We start from the raw sequence: 23,947 nt of genomic DNA, 5'->3' as shown, positions 1-23,947 counted from the left end.
ACCTCTAGAATCACAGTAGATGCAACAATATCCATATCAGGGGTGTATCGGCAAGCGCAGAAGGCTCTGATATCATGACCTTCACTAAAGAACTACTACAGGGAATTAGAGGCTATCCAAACCTACCAGCCCCCAGACTTGACAGGGCCCAGAGGGTCTTTACCAATTTCACCAACTCAGGCTTGGCACAGGACAACATAATTAGGGTACACTTCTTTGAGGAAAAGGAGAAAATACTGAGGAAGGCCAGGGTCTTTGGAAGATACACTATCCAGCTCTTCCAGGACTTGTCTGAGACGCCACAGGGAATTCCACTCAGTCACAGAATTTCTTAACGAAAAAAAAATCAAGTATCAGTGGGGCCACTCCTTCAGTTTATCACTGCAATGGGCAGGAAAAACTTCACAGTTAAGACTCTATCAGAAGCACAAACCTTGCTAGGTCTGTCCCCTGACAGGGAGGATGAGCCGACCCCGGACGAGACACAACTCTGACTGCAGCGCCAGCGACCAATATGCATTAGAAACCATCAATCCAATGATCGCTGATTGGAAGAGACCGAAGCAGATATCATCTTGCACCTCCTTAAACAGAAACAAGAACCATCACTTACATCTCCAGGGGATCCCCAGTGGTGACCCCATAGGACGCAGGTAGCTGGCATTCGAGTCCCTCCGAGGCTGGGGCTATAGCAGTGGACTGACAGTTGGGTGACAGGCCGAGAGGTGAAGTACAACATTGCGTCTTACCTTTGCACAAACACCATTCGGTCCCTGTCAGCAGTCTCAACTGTTTGGAAGAAACTTAAGGACCACAAAGCCACAATTTCGAGGGTCACTCCTTGCATAGGCACTATTTGTGTTGGCCACACATTAGGTGGACTAGGCCCCATTGGCCTCTTACTGTTTACAAATGTCCCCATATCAGCTTTCCTTCCCTTCCCTTCATCCTTTATGCTTCACACAGCACTTAGGTATAAGCTTTCACTTTTTATTACAGGACCACAGCGGCCTGTTATTACCATGACAGATGCTATGCTTCCTGGGGTTGCCTTCACCCCGGACACATCCCCCCACCCAGAAACTCCTTGCCCTTAATGTGAAAGGGGTAAATTCACCCAACAATTGCCAACAGATCAAGAGTTACTTCTTGAAACAGGGAGCTGACATACTTTTTGTGCAGGTGGGTCTCCTGTGTGTAACCCTGCATATTCTCATCAATACTGGGCCTCCCCTTTCACCAAAACAGCTGGGTGGCCATTCTCCGTAAACCACATATAGGAGAAAAAACCTCCAGTCACTAGAGACCCTGAGGGTCGAAATGTAAAACTCACTCTCCCTTGAGGATGGACGACAATCCACTCCTCAACATCTACGCCCCCAACAAGCACAAGACTTTTACATCCAGTTACTCCTGCAACAACAACTGAAGGTAGCCAGTGGGCACATCATAGTCGGAGGTGAGCTAAACCTGGTCTGAGACCCTGAGGAACAGGCATGATGTCTGCACTCTTTAAAAAAGAGATTGCAAAACCTGGACTGACAGACGCCTGACTAATCATGCACCCAGACGAAAAGAAAGACTCAATTTTCTCCCAAGTACATTCATCCTACTCACAAATAGATTACATCCTGGTCACTCACTCCCTCCTTCCCATACAATAATCTGCCTTATATCCGATTCATCCATATCCGATCACGCTAATCTGGCTCTCACTTGGAGAGATAATTTGGCCACCAAAAAGGGTCAACTGTAATGGCGATTTGATCCACAACTCCCCCTTGATCCCTCTAATAGACCAGCAATTCGCACAGCGATAGCTGAATATTTTGAACATAACACTGCTAAGGAGGTGTCCGGGCATACACTATGGGACTCCTTTAGGGCCACTATAAGGGAAGCTATGATCTCTTTAGACATAGAGAATGCCAAGGAGACATGCATTGTCAAAGACAAACTCACCACTGAGATCAAGGAAACAGAAAATGAGGATAAGGAATCCCCTGCGCAAACCCTCAAATGCAAACGCAAACTCTTCATCCAGTTTACTGTAATTCCCAAACCCGGAAAGTACCCAGTACTTTGAGGGTCCTACCGCCCAATTGCTATGCTGAACACAGACGCAAAACTCTATTCTAAAATTCGAGCACAGCGCCTGGACCAACTACTGCCTGGGTTAATTAACCGGACCAAGTTGATTTGATATGCAACAGACAAGGGGCAGATAACCTTTGGTGGCTTGCCCACCTTATAGAAAAAATCTTCAAGATATCCTGCCGTTCCTGGTTTCATTGGGCACCGAAAACGCATTTGACCATGTCAGCTGGACCTTTCTGGATGCCGTCCTTAGAAAAAATTGGTTGGGTTTCAAAATGAAAGACAAAATAATTCCTGGTTATGCCTCCCGGAAAGCGGTCATCCGGGTTAATGGTGACAGCACAGACCAAATCAAACTCCCTAGACAAGACAGGGATGCCCACTCTCCTGCCTCCTCTTTGCCCTCTGGTGCTGACATTAGGCAGAACCACAGTATTACCGGTATCCCCTTTGGGGTCACTGAGCATAAACTCAGTCTGTTTGCCGATGACATCCTCCTCACTCACCCTAACCAACTCGCCAGACTACTTGCGGGCATTAATGTCTATCCTGGACCGTTTTGAAACCATTTCTGGATATAAAATAAAAATAAATCATCAGTGCTAAACCTCACGGTAGGTAAACAGGACATTCCAGCTCTGAAGGCACAGACCTGAGTCCAATGGGCCCCAACATCCTTGCAATACATAGGCCTGCAGATCACCCCCCAGCTGGCGGACTGGTCTGGTATAAACTGGGAGCTCTACGGCAAAGATATTCTTGACGACCTGAGGAGATGGAAACTGCTTTCTCTCTCCTGCCTTGGTAGGATAAATGTTGTCGAAATGAACTTCCAACCTCACCTACTATACCCCTTCCAATCCCTCCCAACACCCATTGCTGAAGTAGACATTACCAACCTACAGAAGAGTGTCCAGCTTTTATCTGGAACAGGGTGCAAATAAGTTTCAAAGGCTTCCCAAAGAAAGGGGCAAGCATTTTGTGTCTCTATTTCCTAGAATACTACTGGGAGGCCCACCTACGGTTCATCTCAGAATGGACAGTGCGGGAGAGCAAGAAGCACTGATTCCATAAGGACAGGGCGGTGGACTGCCGCCCCATATGGTACCTTGCATGGCTGCCCCACGCGTCTCACCTCAAAAGCGCCTACACGGCCACACCAACAAGAACAGTCCTGGATGTCTTGGACCTACTTGCCACCAAAAAGGGCTTTCCAACACTGGAAAGAATGAACATATAAAGTAATGTATCATTGGTATCTAACTCCAGCCTGTCTCCTCAAAATGCACCCTAACACCCCAGCGCTTTGCTGGAGATATGGGCAGGGAGAGGGAACTTTCCTACACATTTAGTGGGAGTGTGCAGACGTATTGGAAGGAATTCTTAGGGCATATCAGAGGCACTTTGGAATACTCCATCCACGTGCATCCCCTCTCCACCCTCCATAGGCATTCTACCCTCCACCATGAAGGCCGTAATGACAAACGATAGGACACTCATCTATCATGATAGAGGGAGCCAAGCAACTCATTGCATCCGGCAGGAAAATAAAGAGCCCACATCAGAGACACTCAGGTTTTATAAAATGTGGCAGGTGCTTGCCATGGAAAAGATTACTGACGCACTCACTCTTTCAGACAACAAATGTACCCGTGTGTGGCAACCACCAATAGATTACACGGAGAGACTGGAATTCCGTAGCTTTCAACCTTAGCAGCTCCAAGCCTTACAGCTTTTCTGTTATGTGACACAATAGCAGTGCCTCTTTCCCCCCCCACCACTACAGTCTCTCGCTCTCCTCAGCACCACTAAGGAGATACCAGTGCAGTTCCCTCACTCTGTCATAGACGAAGGCATGGAGATGAACACATGCCTCTGCCGGGGCTTCTACCCGCCTTCTCCCCTCCTACCTGTGGGAGAACCCCACTGAAAACTCCCACACATAACCAATAAAGCTCACAATCCAGCTGCCCCCAAAGCCTGGGGCAACACTAAACATATAGGGAAACCCTCACTTCCCCCCACCCCTCCCTTTTCCTTCCTTCTCTTTCTTCTGCTTTTTCTATCCTTCAGTTATACCACTTGGTACCAGCAGATACCAAATAAACTCTCCTTTTGCATGTCCGCACAGCCCTTGGCCGCCTTGGCCTGGAATGTTTAAACGTGCTCATGTGCCAATGAAAATCTGTACGTTATTGAAAATTCAATACTCTGATTTGTACAAAAAAGACTGACCAGAGATGATAAAATCTGAGGAGGATTATATTGATCTGTACCAGTGACATCTAGAGCAATGTGTATGTCAGCGAGCATTCAACACTCCAAGCTAACCTGCTAGCAAGCAAAAGAAACCCTGAAAAATCCTATAAAATGTACCACACATAACCTGGCCCAGGTAAGTAGTATTCAGAGGAATAAACACATCCTGGCACAACGAGGGCGAGGCCACACTCTACAGTATATATTGCATAACAATACATAGTGAAGGTAATGTGCACACAGCTGACTGTATGGTCCAAAAGAAGGCAGACTGTCCTCCGCCCTAGAGTAAGCCCAGATGGCATCCGATGCAGAATAGGTTATATTACATTTTCGCGCTCTGTACTCCACCATATCAGCTCCACAATGTTCCCAGCTGAGTCCAGATCTGGAGACCACATGCTCAAGTAATACACCGAAATGCGGCTTGCATCAGGCAGGCCCAATAAAAAAAAACACAACAAAAGGGGCCCGCCTTATAGATTCGGATACGTCGTTTCAAGTGAAATGTCACAGATAAGGCCAAATTACCAACAAGGGCAGATGGATTCAACATTCCAGCACACAGATACCTCTTGGGGTGACAGTGTTGCGCTTTACAAATGCCATTTGATTGATTGATTGATTCCAGCAGCTGCCTAAAAATACTGTTGCCCTCCAGTGACAACTCAGCCAGGATTAGGAGTCAACCAAACATGGCATTCAAATCAAGTCTTGTGCGTCTTGATGAAATGAGTGTGTCTGACAAAACACTGGTGCCTGAATTTGTGACCCTTGCCACACCGCCAACAACCCCGCTTAGCAGTGGAGTGACCATAGACCGTGCCCTGCTGCAGAGTCTGCTCCCTGGTGCCACCATGCTGGTGCCCACCATCACCCCTTACTCTTCTGAAATGCAGCACCTGAGCAATAACATCTTCGCCCACACCAGAGACAGTTCCTGGACCTCCTCAGAAAAAGAAGGAAGGCATTGTGAAAGACAACGGAAAGGGGAGGAGATAAACAAAAACATGCTGCCTCTTTCGATGGACATTTTTGGTTTTGACAGCCTATCCCTGGAGGTGGTTAAACTCTTTCTGTAAGGACTGTGATGTGGAAGATGGACATGGTGGGAATGGCATTTGAATCAGGTGGTTAGGCAGTGGGTGGTTTGAAACCATGGCCTCAAATGGCCAATCATGTTGGTTAATTTTCACACACCATTTTGTAAATTTCAGAATTCTTCTGTTCCATACTATAACTCAGCACTTCTGTTTGTTTTCCTAGACTGTTTTAATATATTTGATTTGAACGGTGATGGGTACATTTCCCGGGAAGAAATGTTTCACATGCTGAAAAACAGTCTCATCAAACAACCAACAGACGAAGATCCCGATGAAGGAGTAAAAGACCTCGTTGAAATCACATTGAAGAAGATGGTAAGTAATATTTTTGACACTAGATGATGGAGTGAGTCAGTATTTCTTCTCCACAGAAACCAGTCTAGTATTTAAAATGATCTCTTTTTATACTTTCATTAAAATATTCTTCTTTTATACTGCCATTAACATAAATAATTTGCTCTGCTAGACATCTATTATCTCAAACCCATTACCAAAAAAAACATTACAAATATTTTATGTTTATTGCAATTGGATTTTTTTTATTATTTCAAGAGGAACTCTCTCACCCTCTTCTAACCCCTTTCATGGTTCCCTCGACTGTCCCCCAAAAATATGTAGTTATGGTTGATGGATACATCGTGGTAGTGGGTTAGAAGGCCAGCATTATGTGCCACATTATGTGACACCTTCTATTAAGAGTATTATAGAACGCTGCCCATACTCTCTATTGAGACTTTCATAGTATTCCTCTTAAGTCCCTATTTAGGTTCCGAAGTTTTACTCTGTGATCAAGCTATTGAAACTAATGACCTTCCTCTTTTGCCTACTAGCTTCTGATATAAGTCTAGGTCTAACACAACTACTTTTCCTATCTCACCTGAACACAAAATTGCAAACATGAAGCAGTTACCATTATGAGAGAGATTTTCGAAATTCTAAATTGTCTCTGTCTAGAATGCAGCTTGCATCAGTTTAAATCTTTTCTTTTGCAAATGGTTCCATCGTGCACCATTCCCAATAGTGCATGATCAGAAAAGTTTCAAAGTTAGGCTTCTTTTCTACAAATACTTTTTTCTGAAATGACTGTTCAATAGTAACATTGTTTCCCTATCATAAGATTTTCGTTGAATTCATGAACATGGAAACCCAGACCAGGTTTGAGAAAGAATTTTATGTTTCTAAAATTGTTTTCTTTTCGAATTAAAGCCCATCTATAAAGCTACATTGGATGCTCTGACCCTTTAACGGTACACCGATGAAACATTTGAGAGTGTGAACGGGGGCTACATGGGGACATTGCATGCTTCACAATTTTGAGGTTCCCTTTCTGGGCTGGGCCCTGCTGTCTGGGAATTATTTTAAGACCTGTGGCACAGACTGGAGTTGGAATAGTAAATTATACTATTCTACAATTCAACACCCCACTACAGTAAGTCGGCATAACAACGCAGTCATTGTAATGACCGCTTTGTAATGGCATGGGAACTAAACGCATGCATTGTAACATGGCCTATTAAAGCAACTTCTCCACTTCTGTACATAGCAAGAGACCTCGCAGATGCCACCGATCATTTCATTGCTGTAGCTATTTCCCTGCAAACTCTTGTTCCCTCTGCCTTAACCCATATAGGGTAATTAGATTACTGTGTAATGAGACAGTTTTATCTTCTTCTAATGATTAGGTTGTGCAACAATTAAAAACGGAGAGGATCAGGCTAACTCCTTTCATACCATTTGTCCCACCACTGCATGCCCCTCTGAGTCTCAGTGAACTAGGCATTCAAGGCTTTGTATCAAAACACATTGCGAATTTCAAGGTTTACTGCCAATCTGAAAAAACACAGATTTAACCTTCGAATTTAGCCTTCCTGTGACACATCCCCAAATTACCTAATCAGGTAATTCAACTGATTACACAACTCTTTTTGGGGTGGTATCTCCTCCTCTAGTAGGATATGTAGGTGGAGAGTGTCGAGGTTCCTATACAAAGGAACTGTTCTTGACAAGGATTACTTGTTATTCAGCATTATCAAAATCAAGTGAAGTGTATTTTAATAACTTGGCATTAAAATCAAGAAATGATAACAATTTCCAATTTTCCAATTTATTTTTTTATTTTGTTTTGGAACTCCTACGGAGGTCCACAAAAACACACCAATAATTTAAAAAGTCAAACATTGCATACAGTACAAAATTCCTTCCTTATACATTACTAAAAAATTATATCAAACATAGTGAGAAATGTGCAAATAATGCATTAATACGTAAAACAATCACAAGACTGACCGATAAAATTTCTTATATACATACTAAGAAATGTGCACATGATGCTATGAATACATGGAACAATTAAATATCGAACCAATTGGTATTAAATCGGAACTAGAGTACTACTGTTAGACAAAATTCTAATAAATAGGCAAAAATGTTCTAAAACATTGGTATATCTTGAAACAAACCATTTCATTCGGGGGGGACAAAACCAGAGAGCGTGCATCCTGAGCAGAGGGAATATTAAATCTGATAAATACTGGTTTTAAAAACACTCGCCTGGCACTTTGCAGCTTTGAACATACAAATAAGACATGATTTAGATCTTGGATTTGCAACTGGCACAATTCAGAAATTCTCTTCTCTATAGGTGTTTTATCCCAGATGCCAGTGACGTCTCTTAAAGGCAGCAGATTAGGTGTCAGTAGGAGTATCAGCCTTCTAATCCCATGGGGGATATTCCAAGTTAAATAAGGCTGTGGTTTGTTCCCCAATGCACTCCCACTGACCGCCACGTTACTGGGCCTGGATTTACTTAAAGCAGCGTCTCTCGCTAAACTGATAGGGGATCTGAATTTCTTTAAGAACTGTTTCAAACCAGACTTAGGCATTGAAGAAGCGGGAGTTAAACTAAGACCGAAACTGTCAATTGCACATGAAAAGGACCTTAAAAACGTGGATTGTTCTTTTAGAGTGCAAAAGATTTCTGTTCTCAGAGCAGCCCTAAGAGTACCCTCTTCCCCCAAGAAGAGAGAGTTACCCCACCTAAGAACTGCTGCCTTGGCTAAAATAAAGGACGAGACTAATCCAAATTCAAGGCGCAAAACATGTAGGGCAGGCATAGAATTTAAATTACAGATTTGGCGCTTAATTCGTCCTTCTGCCTTGTCAAACAAAAGCAAATAATTCATGTCCACCACCTCGGCAGCATATATTAATGAGGGTGAGATTTTAACCTTAAAAACAGATAAAATGGCGTCTCCTGCAAGTTTTATAGAATCTGTTTAATGCACTTGCCTGGAAGACGGCTTTATTAACACAGTGTTTAGTATGCTCCAAGTATGCCCCAAGTCTCGACCTGTGTTGGAAAAAACTTTCCCTAAGTATACATACGAGTCATCCAATTCCATTTATTCAGAACCAAGCATCCATCTTAAACATCTCTTTATTCTGAGCCCCTTCTTACGAAAAACCAAGATCTTGCTTTTTGCAATGTTAATTTTTAAAAAGTGAACCTCTGCATATTTATTTAAAACGTCCAGAAGGCGTTTAGGCCAATAGGTGTTAAATCAAACATTGCAACATCGTCTGCGTACAATAAAGACCCAACTGACATTCGACCAATTTTGGGGGCATCCCCTCTCACCAAGTTCAAAGCGCCAGGGAGATCAGCAATATACAGTTAAAATAAAAGTGGTGCTGATAGACAACCCTGCTTAAGCCCATTATGCATTCTAATTTTGCATGTTAACCCCCACGAACCTCCCATTAGAACCTGGCACCAGGTGTCAGTATGCAATTCCATAATCAGACCCAGGAGATGATTTGGAATGCCGAGACAAGTTTTCTCCACAGGGTCTGGCAGTCCACCTTGTCAAACGCCGTGGAGAAATCAATAAAGGCTGTATAAACTGGCATACCTCGGGTGAAAACATATTTCTCCACAATTGTTTGAACAACCGCTATATTATCTAAGGTGCCATGGTTCTTTCTAAAGCCAGCTTGTTCCGGTGGAAGGATATTCTGATCCTAAACCCATAATATGTTTTTTGCAAATAATTTGCCTGAGGCATCCAGGAGGGCAATCTGTCTAAAACTAGTTGGCACGGTTTTTGGACCTTTTTTTTACAGGGGGACTATAATGCTCCCCTTCCAAGAGAGTGGGATTATATTCATAAAGAAACAATATTTAATAAAAAGTGGCTCTAAAAAAATCACCCCATACTTCTGGCTCCTTTTTGATTAGTGCAATTGGGATACCATCCGGCCCTTGTGCGCCGGAGGTTCTAGCAATCTTTATGTACTTTACCAACTCCTTTCCTAGCGGAGGACCAAATTCAGTAAAAACAGCAAACGCAGGTTTAACCCCATCAGGCGACACGGGAGAAACTGGACTATTATTTCTATATAATAGAGAGATGTATTCCACCCATTCCTTTTCGGGAATCGGTATCGGAGTAGCTCTCTGCCTTGAATTGCAATATTCAGCGATCAAGTGCCAATATTTTCTCGAGTCCTTGGCCCTTGCGGCTTCCCTCAGCCCTATCCACTTCGCTTTGAGCTCCTTTCTTTTTTCACTGAGCATGAGGCGACTTCTCACTCGCTTGAGGCGATTGATTTCCTGCTGTCGACCAAGGAAGTAATGTATGTGCTGTTTTCGGACAAGATGGTTAATTGCCTGTTTTAAAAATATCAAAAGAGACCTATCTTGTTTATACGTGAGAGGTTCAGAAGATGTGGAGCTTAAATTATAAATCTTCATTTGAGCCTCAAAGAAAGCTATGATGTTGGAGGGAGTAATACCTTGCTTTTCGACATACACCATCTTTTCATGATAACACAAAAAGTAAGCAATTGGGAAAGAATGCTACACACATAAGGAGAGGGAACACACATAAGGAGAGCGAAGGGAAGAAGAGTGATTTCATTATCTGCAGGTAGTGAGTATCGATAGGATAGGTTGGATATTGTTGTGGTAATGCTAAGCAGCAGCTATGAGGTTTGCGGTCAGAAATAACCTATTTACAGTCCATTGCCAGGAATTGAGGTCATTAGATTTTATCTTGTTTTATGATTAGTCTCTCCTTTTTTGTGTGTTGAATTTCGAATTTCACTTTTGGAACAGAGATCCTCTGCATAGTGTAGAAATTTAGTATGTTTTTATATGTATATTGTTTTAACAAACTCGTTCTGTAGATTTTAAATTTATGATATAGTTTTATTGTTGTAAAAAACATTGTATGATTTTAATTAATTGACAATAAATTGATTGATTGATAGAAACACCTCCCACTTCATACAATTGTTGTATAATCAGAAATGTATTATTCAGCAATATGTATTTCAATTTAGTAAGGCCAATGGCAAATCAGTTGAGCTCTGACTTTCGGTCCTGCTGCGGCATGGAGGCAGGGATTGCCTAACAACTGAAGCTCTGGTGAATAAAGTACTGTATTTCCCACGTAATGTGCAATCTAATGCCGTGCCCATTCCGTGTAGGTTGCTGTGTTAGTCTGCCTTGCTGGCAATGCCGTCAAGTGTGCAAACATTGTAGCCTGCAACCAAAGGGATGTAGCTCATTTTTCAGCTGTCTGATGCGATAGATATGGGTCTGGGCGATAGCAGCATTGGGCAAACTGTGCTTGTGCTACACAATAATAAAGTTCTGGGACGGTCAGTCTGCCACAACTATAGTGGTGCATTACTGTATGCCATGCTAAGTGCAGTTGTTTACCCGATCTGTAGTTTTTTGAAGCTTGTTTATGGTCATACCATAGTTACCTCTGATAACTATTTCGTAGTCCCAGTGTACTAGGTCTCCTAGATAGTGAACTGGCTCTTCCCTCCATTGAAGTGGGAATTCAATGGAGTGGAATTAATTATGATTTACCCGGTTAATCTGGAACCCAGAAATAACTTGGAAATTTGTAAACTGTCTGACCAAATGAGATAGATTTTTAGTTGGTTCTCTAATATACAGAAGGCTTAATCTTCAGTAAATTATATGTATACAGTGACACTAGCACGCAGTGGCCTCCAAAATTCAGACTCCTCCCTGAATGGTTTTCTCTGAGAATACACACTAACAGTTCCATTGTAGTAGAATAAAAGCAGTTGTGAGAGAGAACCTCCCTGTCTAGTGTCAATCACCCACTGTGTCCCCAGCAGGGAAGCTTTGACCCTAACTCTTGCTGTTCGATTTCGATATAGTAAAACTATCCACTGTAAAATGCCTTTTCCCATCCAGGACCATCCCAGTACCACAAGCATAAATTCCCATTTCAGTAAATCAAATATTTTATTAGCATCAGGGAGTGTGGCAGCTGCAGACAACCCAGACCTTGCTTGATGGATCAACTTAATCAACAGCTGCAGGTTTTATGCTGTGGATCACCTGTGAAAGAAACCTGTCTGATCAGTCCAGTTTTGTAGCGGATCAGATGTTTCTCTAAAACCTTTGTCAGTATCTAAGTGTTAAAATTGATCAAGGAGAGAGGTCTCTGAGGATCACTGTACAGATGGCTTCCTCAGCTTGAGCAGGATTACTATGAGACCTTAAAACACATGTGGGCAAGAGGTCCTCCTTTTTCCATGATTCTTCATACATCTGCGGTAGGAGGGAAGCTAGTGTTTAAAATCTTTATAAAACTCTTCCAGTAGGCCATCACTAATTCATGGCATTTTCCCTTGCTACATCCCTAATGGATTTGTAAATATCTTGTATAGTTATGAGTGATGCTACCAGTTCTCTTGAATTCTGCTCAAGCCATTCATTGAGGCTCTGTGTAGTTATTGAAGGATATCAGCCTGGGGTGCTTTGGACTGAGACATCTATAGATGTGTATGGCCTCTATGTCGTGGTCATGTGCACTGTATTACTTGACGCAATTTCAATAGTTATAATATTTTTTGAAGGCCAACGTAGTCTTATTAATCTAAGCTATTGTCCAGCTGTAGTATTTTACCCAGGTACAATTTACTATCCACTGTGTCACAGTACTCCAGCAGCAGTTCAAATAATTGTTTCTGGGCGGTCTTGTCTCTAGTCTTGGCAAACCTAATTTCTAGGTCTCTGAGGTCTTGAGGTTCTGTAGAGCTGTAGAGTGGTGTCTATGGATTTAAGGGTACCAGCCTGTTTAGCTATGCAGACTCCCCTTAGGTGTGCTTTAAATGCCTCCCACAATCAACCAGGGGTCGATACAGTAGAAGTAACAAAGATTATCTCTCCTTTTGTTTGTTCCAGGACATCGATCATGATGGTAAATTGTCATTTGAAGACTTTGAAAAGGCAGTACATGAAGAAAGTCTTCTCCTAGAAGCATTTGGACCATGTTTACCAGACATTAAGGTACTTATAAGAGATCCCTAGTTACCCAATGTATTTCTAGACAAGTATGTGATCTGCTTTTAATACCATATCAAATCCTAACAGTCCCCACTCTAAATAGCTGTGTCTTGGTACTGACCAAGGATATGCTACCGCCTTCTGGTTGGGTCAGAAACTTCTCATTTGGCTGTTAGCCAAAGCTGTAAATAGCAGCTACTGAACTCACTTTCCTTTTTCCATTGTCTGTGAGGAATGTACCCTGTTTTATGTACATGAATAATCTGTCACATGCATAAATTTGACATTTTTCTGCTTGAGAGGATTTTCCCACTCTGGATTGTTTTAGTGTTTTTGCTAGATTCTTGTCTGATTGTGTATCGGCATCCAGAGCTTCAAAACACGCACTCATTGCTTCCCACATTTCTTAGTAATTGGCAGTCACTAAGGCTCTAGTGCTTGTGCTTTCTGTGTGTAAAGGTCAAGGAGGTCATTTATTAAGTATTCACTGCCATATGGTTGAAAAGTACAGGATTCATTGTACAGTAGACACCAAACTCAAGTTGCATCCTCGAATAACAGAAAATAGTAAGATGGAACATATGTTAAGTGATGTATCATATTTGGTAAGGCCTTTCATTAGGGATCAGCATGTCATTCCTTTACCTTCTTTAACCAATGGAGATGACAACTTATTTGTGTTCCAGATACATGGAAATCCTACAGATGTAGTAGGTGTCAAGTTTCTCTCACTGAAACAAGTATAAGACAAGCATCGGCAAAGTCAAAAGGTCTAGCAATGCCAGAGCTGTTGGCTTTGTCATTATCAACGTATTTTAGCCATATTGTATAGCAAAGTGAAAGCACTTACCCCCAAATGTTTAGGCATGTTGAACAGCAGCCATGCAGCTGTACAACATGGCTAAAAGTCATTGACAAAGCCAGTAGCCCTTGCATTGCCAATACCTATTGTCTTTGCCAATGGTTGCTTGTTTTACTTATAGCCATGGTGCACATCAGCCACACTGCTGTACAACATAGAAAAAAAAGCATTGATAAAGCCAATAGACCTTGCGTATTCAATACCTATTGGCTTTCCCAACAATTGTCAAGTGCATAAAAAAAAACAGGGTTGGCGGAAGTGTGAATGTAGTGCACATTGAGCTCTGATGAACGGTGACTTTGGAAGTTGAATTAGTGTAATCAGGAACATTATATTGTAGTTTAGGTTTTCTTTGAGCAAATTAAAAAAACAAATAGTGAACTTCAATCCACTTGAAATAGAACTCTAAGAATGGAATATGTTGTTATATTAATTTGGTGTCATTGAGTCACATAGTAACCTTAGATAAGAAAATTCTATATCTATATATGTATAGCTTGTACATAATGCACCAGACATTGTCTTATAGCGGAGGACTGAGGCCTTCTTTGCCAAAGCTACTAACAATGCAGCAGGCACACCTGGTAAGCAAGTGAATCGGGAGGACACAGCAAGCTCCTTCTCCAGCACAAACTGCCATTACGTATGATGAGAGAGCCGCACTATTTTGCGTGCCACGAAGTGTTTTGGTCGGATACGACTGGCAGCATATTGGGAGGCCCATCAGCAATGTCTGAAAGGTGTCAGAAGCAAATAAGAGACCAGGAATAGACTGGCTTGTAAAGAAATTGAGCTGGCACTAAAAAAACAAGTATGTCCAAGAGGCGGACACCGTGTGGGGACGAAGTAGTCACGCGAGACCTTCGTGAACAATTCTGGCAGCCACCTAGAGAAACTAGTACGCTTTCCCTCCATTTCTTTGTATGCTGTTCCCCTTCCAGCTATGACTTTAAACCAACAACAGGTCACAAGTATAACCAAATGATCAAATTATAAGAATAACTTTATCTGCGTAGCGCCTGCCACTGAAATATTCCTGTTTCCAAGCTCTATAATTAATAGGTGGACAGGGCTGTTCAAAATAGTCAAGAGGCTCTCATTTTATTGACTTCTGAGAGATAAAGGGCGAACTTCCCCAGTTTAGATCTGAACACGTGACTTGCAGATCCCACCAGATGTCAGCAGTGAGTGGTGAACCAACTGAAACAATGCAAGCATTTCATTTAATTAGTGAGTGAACTCTCTCTTGTCAGATTCTATTGTTCAATAGATTGCAGGTAAATGTATTTGTTAGTCTGTCAGGGCGGGCTTGCATGAGAAAACATCCCATTTAGCACAATATGTTTCAGAAAATAATCCATCTACATTGGATGCAAAGAAATAAAAAAGAAAGAAGAATGATGGATTTTTAATAAATAATACTGTATAGATTTTTTCTACGTCTAAATTCGTTTTGAGGATAAATCATGATTACAGTACACTTTGAATGAAATAAACTTGATAGGTTTATAAATAAAGAGGCCTTGCGATAGCACGCAATGCCATGATTAATCTTAATCCAAACGCAGTGGAGTGGCATCTGGCGAGCTAATTAACACTTTAATTTTTTTTTTTAAATATTGAAGTAGTAAAGAAAAGACTATTAGCAATAACAGCTACACAACATCAATAGTAAATAATAACAAGTAGATAAAAAAATAGTGATAGTTCAGAGGATGAAAAATAGAAAAGCAATACAAGTCAATAAATATATAACAATTATGTTTTGTATTATGAAAAGTGAAAGAGAGGAAAGAAGGGAAAGGAAAGAAAAAGAAGAAAGAAAAGAAAAAATAGTAACTAAGATATATGTGTGTGAACAGAAAGATAAGAAGTTAAAGGTAACCAAAGTAGATTAGTTTTCTGATACATCGAGAGTGAAGAAACAGTAGCTATTCTTTGTTCATCACAAATAAAATTCCACTATGTTAATATAGACAATTTAGAGGTGCCTTTCTAACAAGATCACCTTAAATGCAACAGCAATAAAAAGATCAAATAAAATAGGCTTAGGAGAAATACTGTCAAAGTCCGGGAAGCAGTTCCATGAAAAACATTTTGCATTGATAATGGAATATTACAGTGAAAGATATCTAGCTACTTTGTCCAGATAGATTCCTAAAATTTCAACCCAATGGAACAATAGTATAGAAGGTGAATTACAGTCCTTGTGAAGGAAGAACAGGACCAGCATAAAAAGAGGAGATGGGAGGAAACTTGGAGATACATTCAGGAGTAATGAGAGCTCTGTTATAAACAAAAAATAAAGATTGTGTGATACTTGCTGCTTTAGATGTTTTAAATAATTTAAAGCAGAATTTATCCCAAGCAGGAAAAAGAAGTGAAATGGATAAATCAATGGCCCACAGTAGCTCAGTAGGTGTTTTGGATCTTTCAGGGATAGGTGACAATAACATTATATAAATAGGCAGCCTTGGGAATAGAATCATGAGAGATGTTATATAACTGTTTGTGGGGAGTGAGTGATAGAGTAGCAGAGGGAAAGTTATTGGTTGTTATATAGGAATGCAGATCGCACCAACATTGTTCAACTTATATACTGTGGACCTGGGAATTGCACTTTTAAAAACCAACATCTTCCCACTCAAATTGGGTTACCTTAGATTACCTATCATGCAATATGCGGACGATCTCGTCATTTTGGACCAAACCAGAATAGGTAAGAAAAGGGCTTTGGAGACTTTACATCTTTATAACATGGAAAACAAACTCCAAACCAATGCAACTAAAACTAAGGTTTTGATTTTTGGTCATAAACCAAAAAAATCCCTGCTGGGCTGGCACATTGGACCATGAAGAATTGCCACCGCAAACAAATATACCTACCTGGGAGCACAATACTCAGATACTGGCAGAATAACACTACAGGCCAAAATACTAGAGGCAAAAGCGGCCAAGGTCACACATGCCCTATGCAAATTACACCAGAAGCTTGTGAGCCATTCCACAGAGGGCATTGGAAGAGTAATACAAGCCATACTAGTCCCAACAATAATCTATGGCCATCTGGCTTTCCCGGGCTTATTGTCCGATAAATTGGAGCATTTGCACATCATGGCCTTCAGAAAGGTGTTTAGGTTACCACTCTAAACAAGGCGCACACTGATCCGACTTGAGTTCAATCTAACAGCAATGGACATAGATTGCAAAAAGAATATAGTAAAACTGTATCATCAAGTGATTAAGGCAAGCCCAGGTACCTTGAGGGAAGCACTCCAAATAGTCTTCACGGACAATACTAGTCGATGGGCAAGGTACCTTGCGTCAGCCAATAGTACACTGTATCTGACAGCTGATCTCACAACGGTCATTCAACTTCCAACAGCAAGCTTAAAGAACCCGCTACAAAAGCAAGGAAAAATAATTTCAAGGAACCAGGACATCGAAAGGATCAGAGCCACCCGTGGCGCAGTGGGCCTTGCCCACTCATATGAAGTCACTCTATGCCAACTATACCTGAAACCCGGTCTGGGCTGACAAACTCTTCAAAATGCCATGAAGCCCAGGCTGCTAACTTTACCATTACCGGTCTGTAGGGCACATTGGAAAACTATACCAACTGGAAATAGCGGATGTCGCTTATGCCAATATCACACTGAATCTGCAGAGCATGTCATCTGTTGCTGCCCAGCCCTGGCTATGCATAAACAACAGGGATATACCCAAATAACCCTCTAATACCTGGGTAAAGGACGTATTATTATACAACAAATTGGTATCAAAGGAAATAATAATACAAGGTTCTCTAAATGAGTCGAGTACATTTAATTACTCTCTCAAAAATGGCCATTGTTCATCATGAATGTCTCTCAATCTTACATATACAAAGGCACTAGCGCCTATCAGCAGTGGAAAAACACAAAATACAATTATTTATACATACAAAGACTGATACACAATATAGTACATAACACAAACCCTACACAAATTAAACATACGAGTGTCCCCCTATAATTTCTAAGAGAACCACTCAGAGGAACTCTGACCAGTGCGACACTGTATAGCTGTTTACTAAATAGCCCTGCTCTAGTGTAGCACACATCAATTTTAACACATTTATAATTTTCTCAGCCTGGCCCTGGCTAGCCCAAGGCACCTAGACTTAAGAACAATGTTCATTCAAAGCAAAGTAAGGATTTGCAAGGAGGCTTTAACATTTATATATACTACGGCGGTACCAATGGAGCTCGCACGTGCCGGGAAGTTCTTTGTCGTAGTTGGAAAGACTTTATGCCTAACGCAAGAACAAAAAATAACAGCATAATAATACTTTAACTATATGCCTACGGTCATTGAGCACTAACATCATTGTACAGCACGGCCATTTGTGATCCTGTATCTATGGTTAAGATGCACAAATACTAGGGCACTGACTTATGAAGCCTGATGTCACTGTTTCATCCTGCACTATGGATTAGATGCACCAAATACATTGCACTGATTGACGGATGTAGAAGCTACTATCTGTTCTTAAAACCTTGTTTTAGATGTAGCAGCAATTAGCTGTTTTTAAAACCTCTTTTAGATGTTACTTAATTAACCTATCGTTTTTATCTCGAAAGTAATATGCAATGCACTTGTAATGATTTTAGGTAATCACACAATAAAGTATTCTATTCTATTCTAGAATTCTATTTTATTCTATAGGACTGCAGAGAAGATTATATCAAAAGATATTCATAGAAAAACTAATTAGTAAATTGTAATCTGTTTGCAGTTGTGAAAAGGGAACAACAGAGTTATGGTTGACAAGCTGATAAATAAACATAACACCTTTCTCAATCCAGTGTTTATAATCGACTGATTTACACTGAAATTTGATACATATGTTGAATCAAATAAAGGAGGCCAAGAAACATTGACATGCATCAAAACCTGCAAAAAATATTGTGTGTAAGAATTGTTGGGAATATTGAAATCTAGGATTATTTGATAAAAAGGTGCAATTGCACATATAAATTATATTTTCAAATGATAATCCTTCAATAAAGAGCGCTCAAACACAATCCATCGTGGTATGGGAGTACCATCAAATTCATGAGATAAAGCAAAAAATTGTCTAATTAAAAATGAAGAGTGATATCATTTAAAATCATGAAAACGGACACCACCCTCACACTTGGGACGTTTAAGTTTAGCCAAAGCAATACGAGAGCGTTTTTTATTCTATGGAAATTTGATGCAGAGTGAATTCATTTGAGAGAAATAGGAATCTTAAAAGGAAACATAGATAGTGTATAAAGGACATTAGGGACAATCCTCATATTAATTGAATCCAACCTGCCCCACCATTATAAGTGAAGAGGAGACCATCATGAAAATAATATCTGGAGTGTGATTGTTAAAGCATAAAAAGTACAACTAATTGTGTTCAAAACGGTGGAAGAGAACCAAATTTAAAGATATATTATTTTGGTAGGGCACCAAGTAAAATTAGGATTATCAAACATATATTGGTAACATAAAGAATTTAAGGGTAATATTTCAGTTTTTGAAATGTTCAATTTATATCCATAGGTACTAGAGTATAAAAGAATTTCATTTAGAAAAAGAGGCAAATCCCCTTTTTTCTTTGACATATAGATTAAAATATCATCAGCATAAGCGGATAGTTTAGTTTCAGTAGCATTGTGTACAAAGCCTGAAAAGAGTGTATTACAGCTCATATGTTCAAGGAAAGTTTCTACGCAGAGAGTGACTAGCAGAGGGGAAAGAGGACTTCCTTGTTGTGTACCTCTATGTAACTGAAAATAATGGGAAAACAACTATTAACGAAAATACTAGCACGTGGAGCAGAGTATAATAATTTAACAAATGAAATGAAATTAGGGCCATAACCATACCATCGGAGAGTGGTAAGCATATATAGCCAGTTAATACGGTCAAAAGCCTTTTCGGCATCAAGTGACAATGCAGCCAGAGGACAATGATATTTTTTACCAAAAGCAATGACATTAGAAAACATTCTTGCTTGTCAGTGGCCAGTCTGCCCTTAACAAAATCAGATTGATCAGTTTTGACCAGTAATAGAACAATAGTCTCAAGAAGGGATGCTAGGATTTTGGCAAATATTTTGCAATCATAATTAATTAATAAAATAGGACGATGATTTTTACAAAAGGTGTGATCTTTATAAGGTGCTATAAAAGAATTAAAAAGTTCAAATAGTTTAAGGGCAAAAATGGAGGAGAAAGGCAACAATGTCAATAGAAAGGCTATCAGGACCAGGATCCTAGGCTCTTTTTAAGGATCTGATGGCATCCGTTTTTTCCTGGAGAGTTATCTCAGCTTCTAATACATTAAATCTATCAGGCATAGACAGAGGATTAGGTAAGCCACTAAAAAAGGTGTGCATATTGTGTTCTGAGGGGTTGGTATTGTCAGATTACAATAATTGGTAATATACTTGAACAGTGGTAGAGATGTCAGCATCAGAAGATGCAATTTTATTAGTGTGTTCATTTAGGATAGGGCCAATAATTTTACATTCAGGTTTGATTTTTAAGAAATCAGCCAACATCTTGCCCGCTTTGTTTTGACTTCCATCATATTTAGATTTAACTTTAAAGAGGACATTACAGGCATCAACTGTGGCAAGATTGTTAAGAGCAGACTTGTCTTTAATAATTTTTGTAGGACAGAAGAGGATTAGAGGAAAAATAAGTATGTTCTGATGTTTTGAGATGTTGTGATAAAGTACTGCATTTTGCATGATTGAGTTTTTTCCTCCTTGCTGTGAAAACTATAGTGAAGGCCCAAAAGGAGGCCTTAAAGGCATCCCAAGTATTAGGAATAGATGTGGCCGAAGGTTGATTCATTTTCAAGAACCTATTAATATTGGAAATTATTATCGGAGAGGAGAAAGTTATTACATTTCCATCGACCACTTTAGAATTATTCAAAGATAAATCAAAGGAAGAAAAAACAGGGGCATGATCAGAAATAAAAAATAGAGCCAATCTCTGAGGACAGGATAGAGGGAAGTAAATGTTTACTAACCAAAATATAATCAATTCTAGAACGAGTATGGTGAAAATTGGAAAAACACGTGAATTCAGAAGAATCAGGGTAACAAGTTTTCCAAACATCATAGAATGGATGAGTGGCTATGGCAGATTGAAATGCTTTGTGAGATTTGTCAGGGTTAAATTTACATCTAGACTCTCTGTCAGTAAATGGGTCTAACCAGTCAAAAGAAGCTAATATAATCTTGATGTTGGTCTAGAAATATGGATCCAGTTTAACTGGCCATAAATATATATTTTTTAATTGTCTGTTACGGATGAATATGTTAGCCAATACCCATCGTCCATCCTTATCACATTGAGCTGATAGAATTTGTGCATTAAACGATTTATGAAAAAGATTTAAGAGATTCTACATCGTTATAATGAGTTTCCTGCAAAAAAGAAATACGTGAATTCAATCTGGACAAGTGAGAAAGTACCTTTTGTCTTTTAAAAGGATGTCCCAGACCACAAACATTCCACCAGACAGCATTAAACATATTGGGGAATGAGATGAAGATACAGGAATACAGATGACATGCTGCATGAACATTTCAAGAAAACAAAAAGACACCATGTATTCAGTAAATATGTAACATATATGTAGTTTGAAAAGAGAAGAAATAAATACGAAAGAGCACTCACCAAATAGTACAAAAAAAGAGTAAAAAACAATTAGTAAGAAGGGGTAAAAGAGTGATAGTATGGTAAAGAAATAGATCAAGGAAAGAGATCCTGAGCTAAGGTGAAGAGTAGAAGAGATGAGCATTGGACGCAACAGAATCTAGTACAAGAAGAGCGGTGGACGGATAGGAACTAAGATATAAAAGAGAAAACAGTCATATAAAAACAATATGGACTAAGATAGAAGAAATGAAAATAATGTGAGAGTAACAAGAGTTAGTTAGAATAATTGAGCAGTGCTGGGCATGAATCTCCAGAATCCTGGGTGATACTTTGGAGAAAAGATTTTAATTTGACAGGATCATCAAAGAAGCTTGAAGTGACCTAATGAGTGACTTTACATAAACAAGGATGCAGAATGCCATAATGAATGTGTAACTGTCTAATTAGTGTGTGAGGGGCAATAAATTATTTCCTTCTGGCATTAGTAGCATTACAGAGATCTTGAGAAATATAAATTGTGTGATCAGACCATATAAGACAACGTTTAACTTTTGCTGCCTTCGAAACATGAATCAGGTCTGTAAATTCCAAGAATAACATTATAATTCCTCTGGGTCTGGTAGAATGAGGTTGGAAACAACCAAGATGGTGTGCACGTTGAATGTTCAATGGTGGATCATGCTGAATGTCAAAATGTTCAGGCAGGAAGCTTTTCAAGAAGATAAGAAGGTTTAAGCCTTCCAAATTTTCTGGTAGGCCATATAAATGAAGGTTGTTATGTATATTTCAATTTTCAAGATCATCAGTATTCAATTTGAGCTGTTGGATTTCTTGTTCTAAGATAGGAATCCTGGTCGTAGCATCATTCAAATCACTTATGCATTGCTCCATGTCAAACATTTTCGCTTCCATAGTGATCCATCTATCCTCAATTTGCTGATATTTTTCATTGATAGCAGTCATGAAAGGTTTTAAGCCCCTCACCTCATCAAGGATAGTGTCAAGAAAAAGAACTGTGCGATGACATAATGGGTGAGGGGAGGTCATTTTTCACCCGTTTTGGTTTAGTGCCAGAAGGAGAGGACCTAGTAGAAGCTAAAATTTCACTGGCCATTGTAGCGTAATGAAGATGATGATGTATAGATTTTAGTGTCAATTTGAGTCTGCCCATATGCTGCATGAACAGCACGCAGACGTATACAGATGTGGAAAAAAGTGACAAGACGAGAATAAGTATGTATCAAATTCTAGGACTATATAACATATCCAAAGCAAAGAAAGCACTAAAAAATACTTAAATACCCAGCATGAGAAAAAAGTATCAATGTCTATGTGGAAAATGCCGTGAGACTGCAGCAGAGGAGAATTTTAAATGGCACTTATAGAAAAATACAGTAAGAAAATGCCAGAATAAACATTGAAAATAGGTAATGCACAGGGCACTACTGAAAGAAAGAAAAACGTTTTTGTCCGTTTAATTGTTGAAAACGCGGGTATTCCTCAGCAGTGATCCTTAAGACGCTGCCAGCGCGGTCATAAAATGGCGACTTTCTGTGTATGAGGAGACAAGCTCACTGCTGCAGCTCTGGATCAGGAACACGAATATAAGGAGTCAGATGAGCTCAAAATGCCCCTCTGACCAACGAGGACTTCAGGGCAAGAAGTAGCCGACCCAAAGCAAAGCGGGGAGGCTGCATAAAGAAGAGCTCCGCCCTCGAGTGGAGCTCAGCCGACCGCCGCCATCTTTGCTAGCACTCAGCAACTGGATCGAGCTAACTAACACTTGTTGACCCTTCAGCTGGAGGTGAAACGTCAGCAGGCCCTCGGGACCGCTAATTCTCTGGGCAGAGCATCTGTGGAACCCCCTCCTCCGGCTCAGCATAACTTCTCTCCACACCAGGGTCATATTTCACGGTTTGCTTTTCTGCTGCATTCCACATCACTCAGTGATGCTGTGCCTGTGATTCAAACAAGCCCAACTTTTTGGGCACCTCATTATAATTTTTTGTACAAGGCACATAGTTGCTGGTATTTTGGATGTGTGCATTATAGAGCTTAATTGGCAAAGCAACATTTCTAGCAATCTTTTATCAACTCTGAACTGTTACATTCTTAGTATGGAAACACATGTCTGACAACATTACAATAACAGTAGTGTTTTTAAAGCAATATTTTCCGCCAGAGGTCGATCTTGGCACACAAAACAGATTTTTATTGTTGCTCATACCAATGGTGCTCATTTGATCAATCTCAAAAAGATGAAAACCCGAGGGGATCTTCAGAGACTGGAATCTATAGCCTTCAGATCAAACTCATATCCTTGCAGTGGATCAGTTGAGCGAGAGGACTCCTATAAGTACAGCCATCTCATGCAGGAGTAGGTCATCCTGTGTAGGATTTTACATTGCATTCTGGAACTTGTAGTCTCTTTTTATCTTTATAAAATCAAGATAACAAGTCCCACAATGACACCACCTGTAGAAAGGAGGGTTCTTGTGTTACCTTCGATGTGCAAGAAGTGGAAAGGGCGATAGACCAGACCAGACCTTGATAAACAAGGCACCTGGTCCTGATGGGGTCCCTGCCGATATTTTCA

The 23,947-nt window shown here is 40.2% G+C and overlaps 1 protein-coding gene across 1 annotated transcript in view; it reads left to right on the top strand.

The window, feature by feature from the left end:
* The window catches only part of CLXN (calaxin), a 230,889-nt gene that overhangs the window by 148,307 nt on the left and 58,635 nt on the right, over positions 1-23,947 (top strand). The window contains exons 4-5 of the mRNA XM_086941867.1: positions 5,623-5,774; positions 12,694-12,798. Coding sequence (XP_086797993.1) covers positions 5,623-5,774; positions 12,694-12,798 — 257 coding nt within the window. The remainder of the gene's footprint in view (positions 1-5,622; positions 5,775-12,693; positions 12,799-23,947) is intronic.

This window comes from Lissotriton vulgaris, chromosome 10, assembly GCF_964263255.1.
Source record: "Lissotriton vulgaris chromosome 10, aLisVul1.2, whole genome shotgun sequence".
NCBI classification, from domain to species: domain Eukaryota; kingdom Metazoa; phylum Chordata; class Amphibia; order Caudata; family Salamandridae; genus Lissotriton; species Lissotriton vulgaris.
The sequence above is the reverse complement of the archived record's forward strand: the minus strand, read 5'-3'. Positions and strand labels throughout refer to the sequence as shown.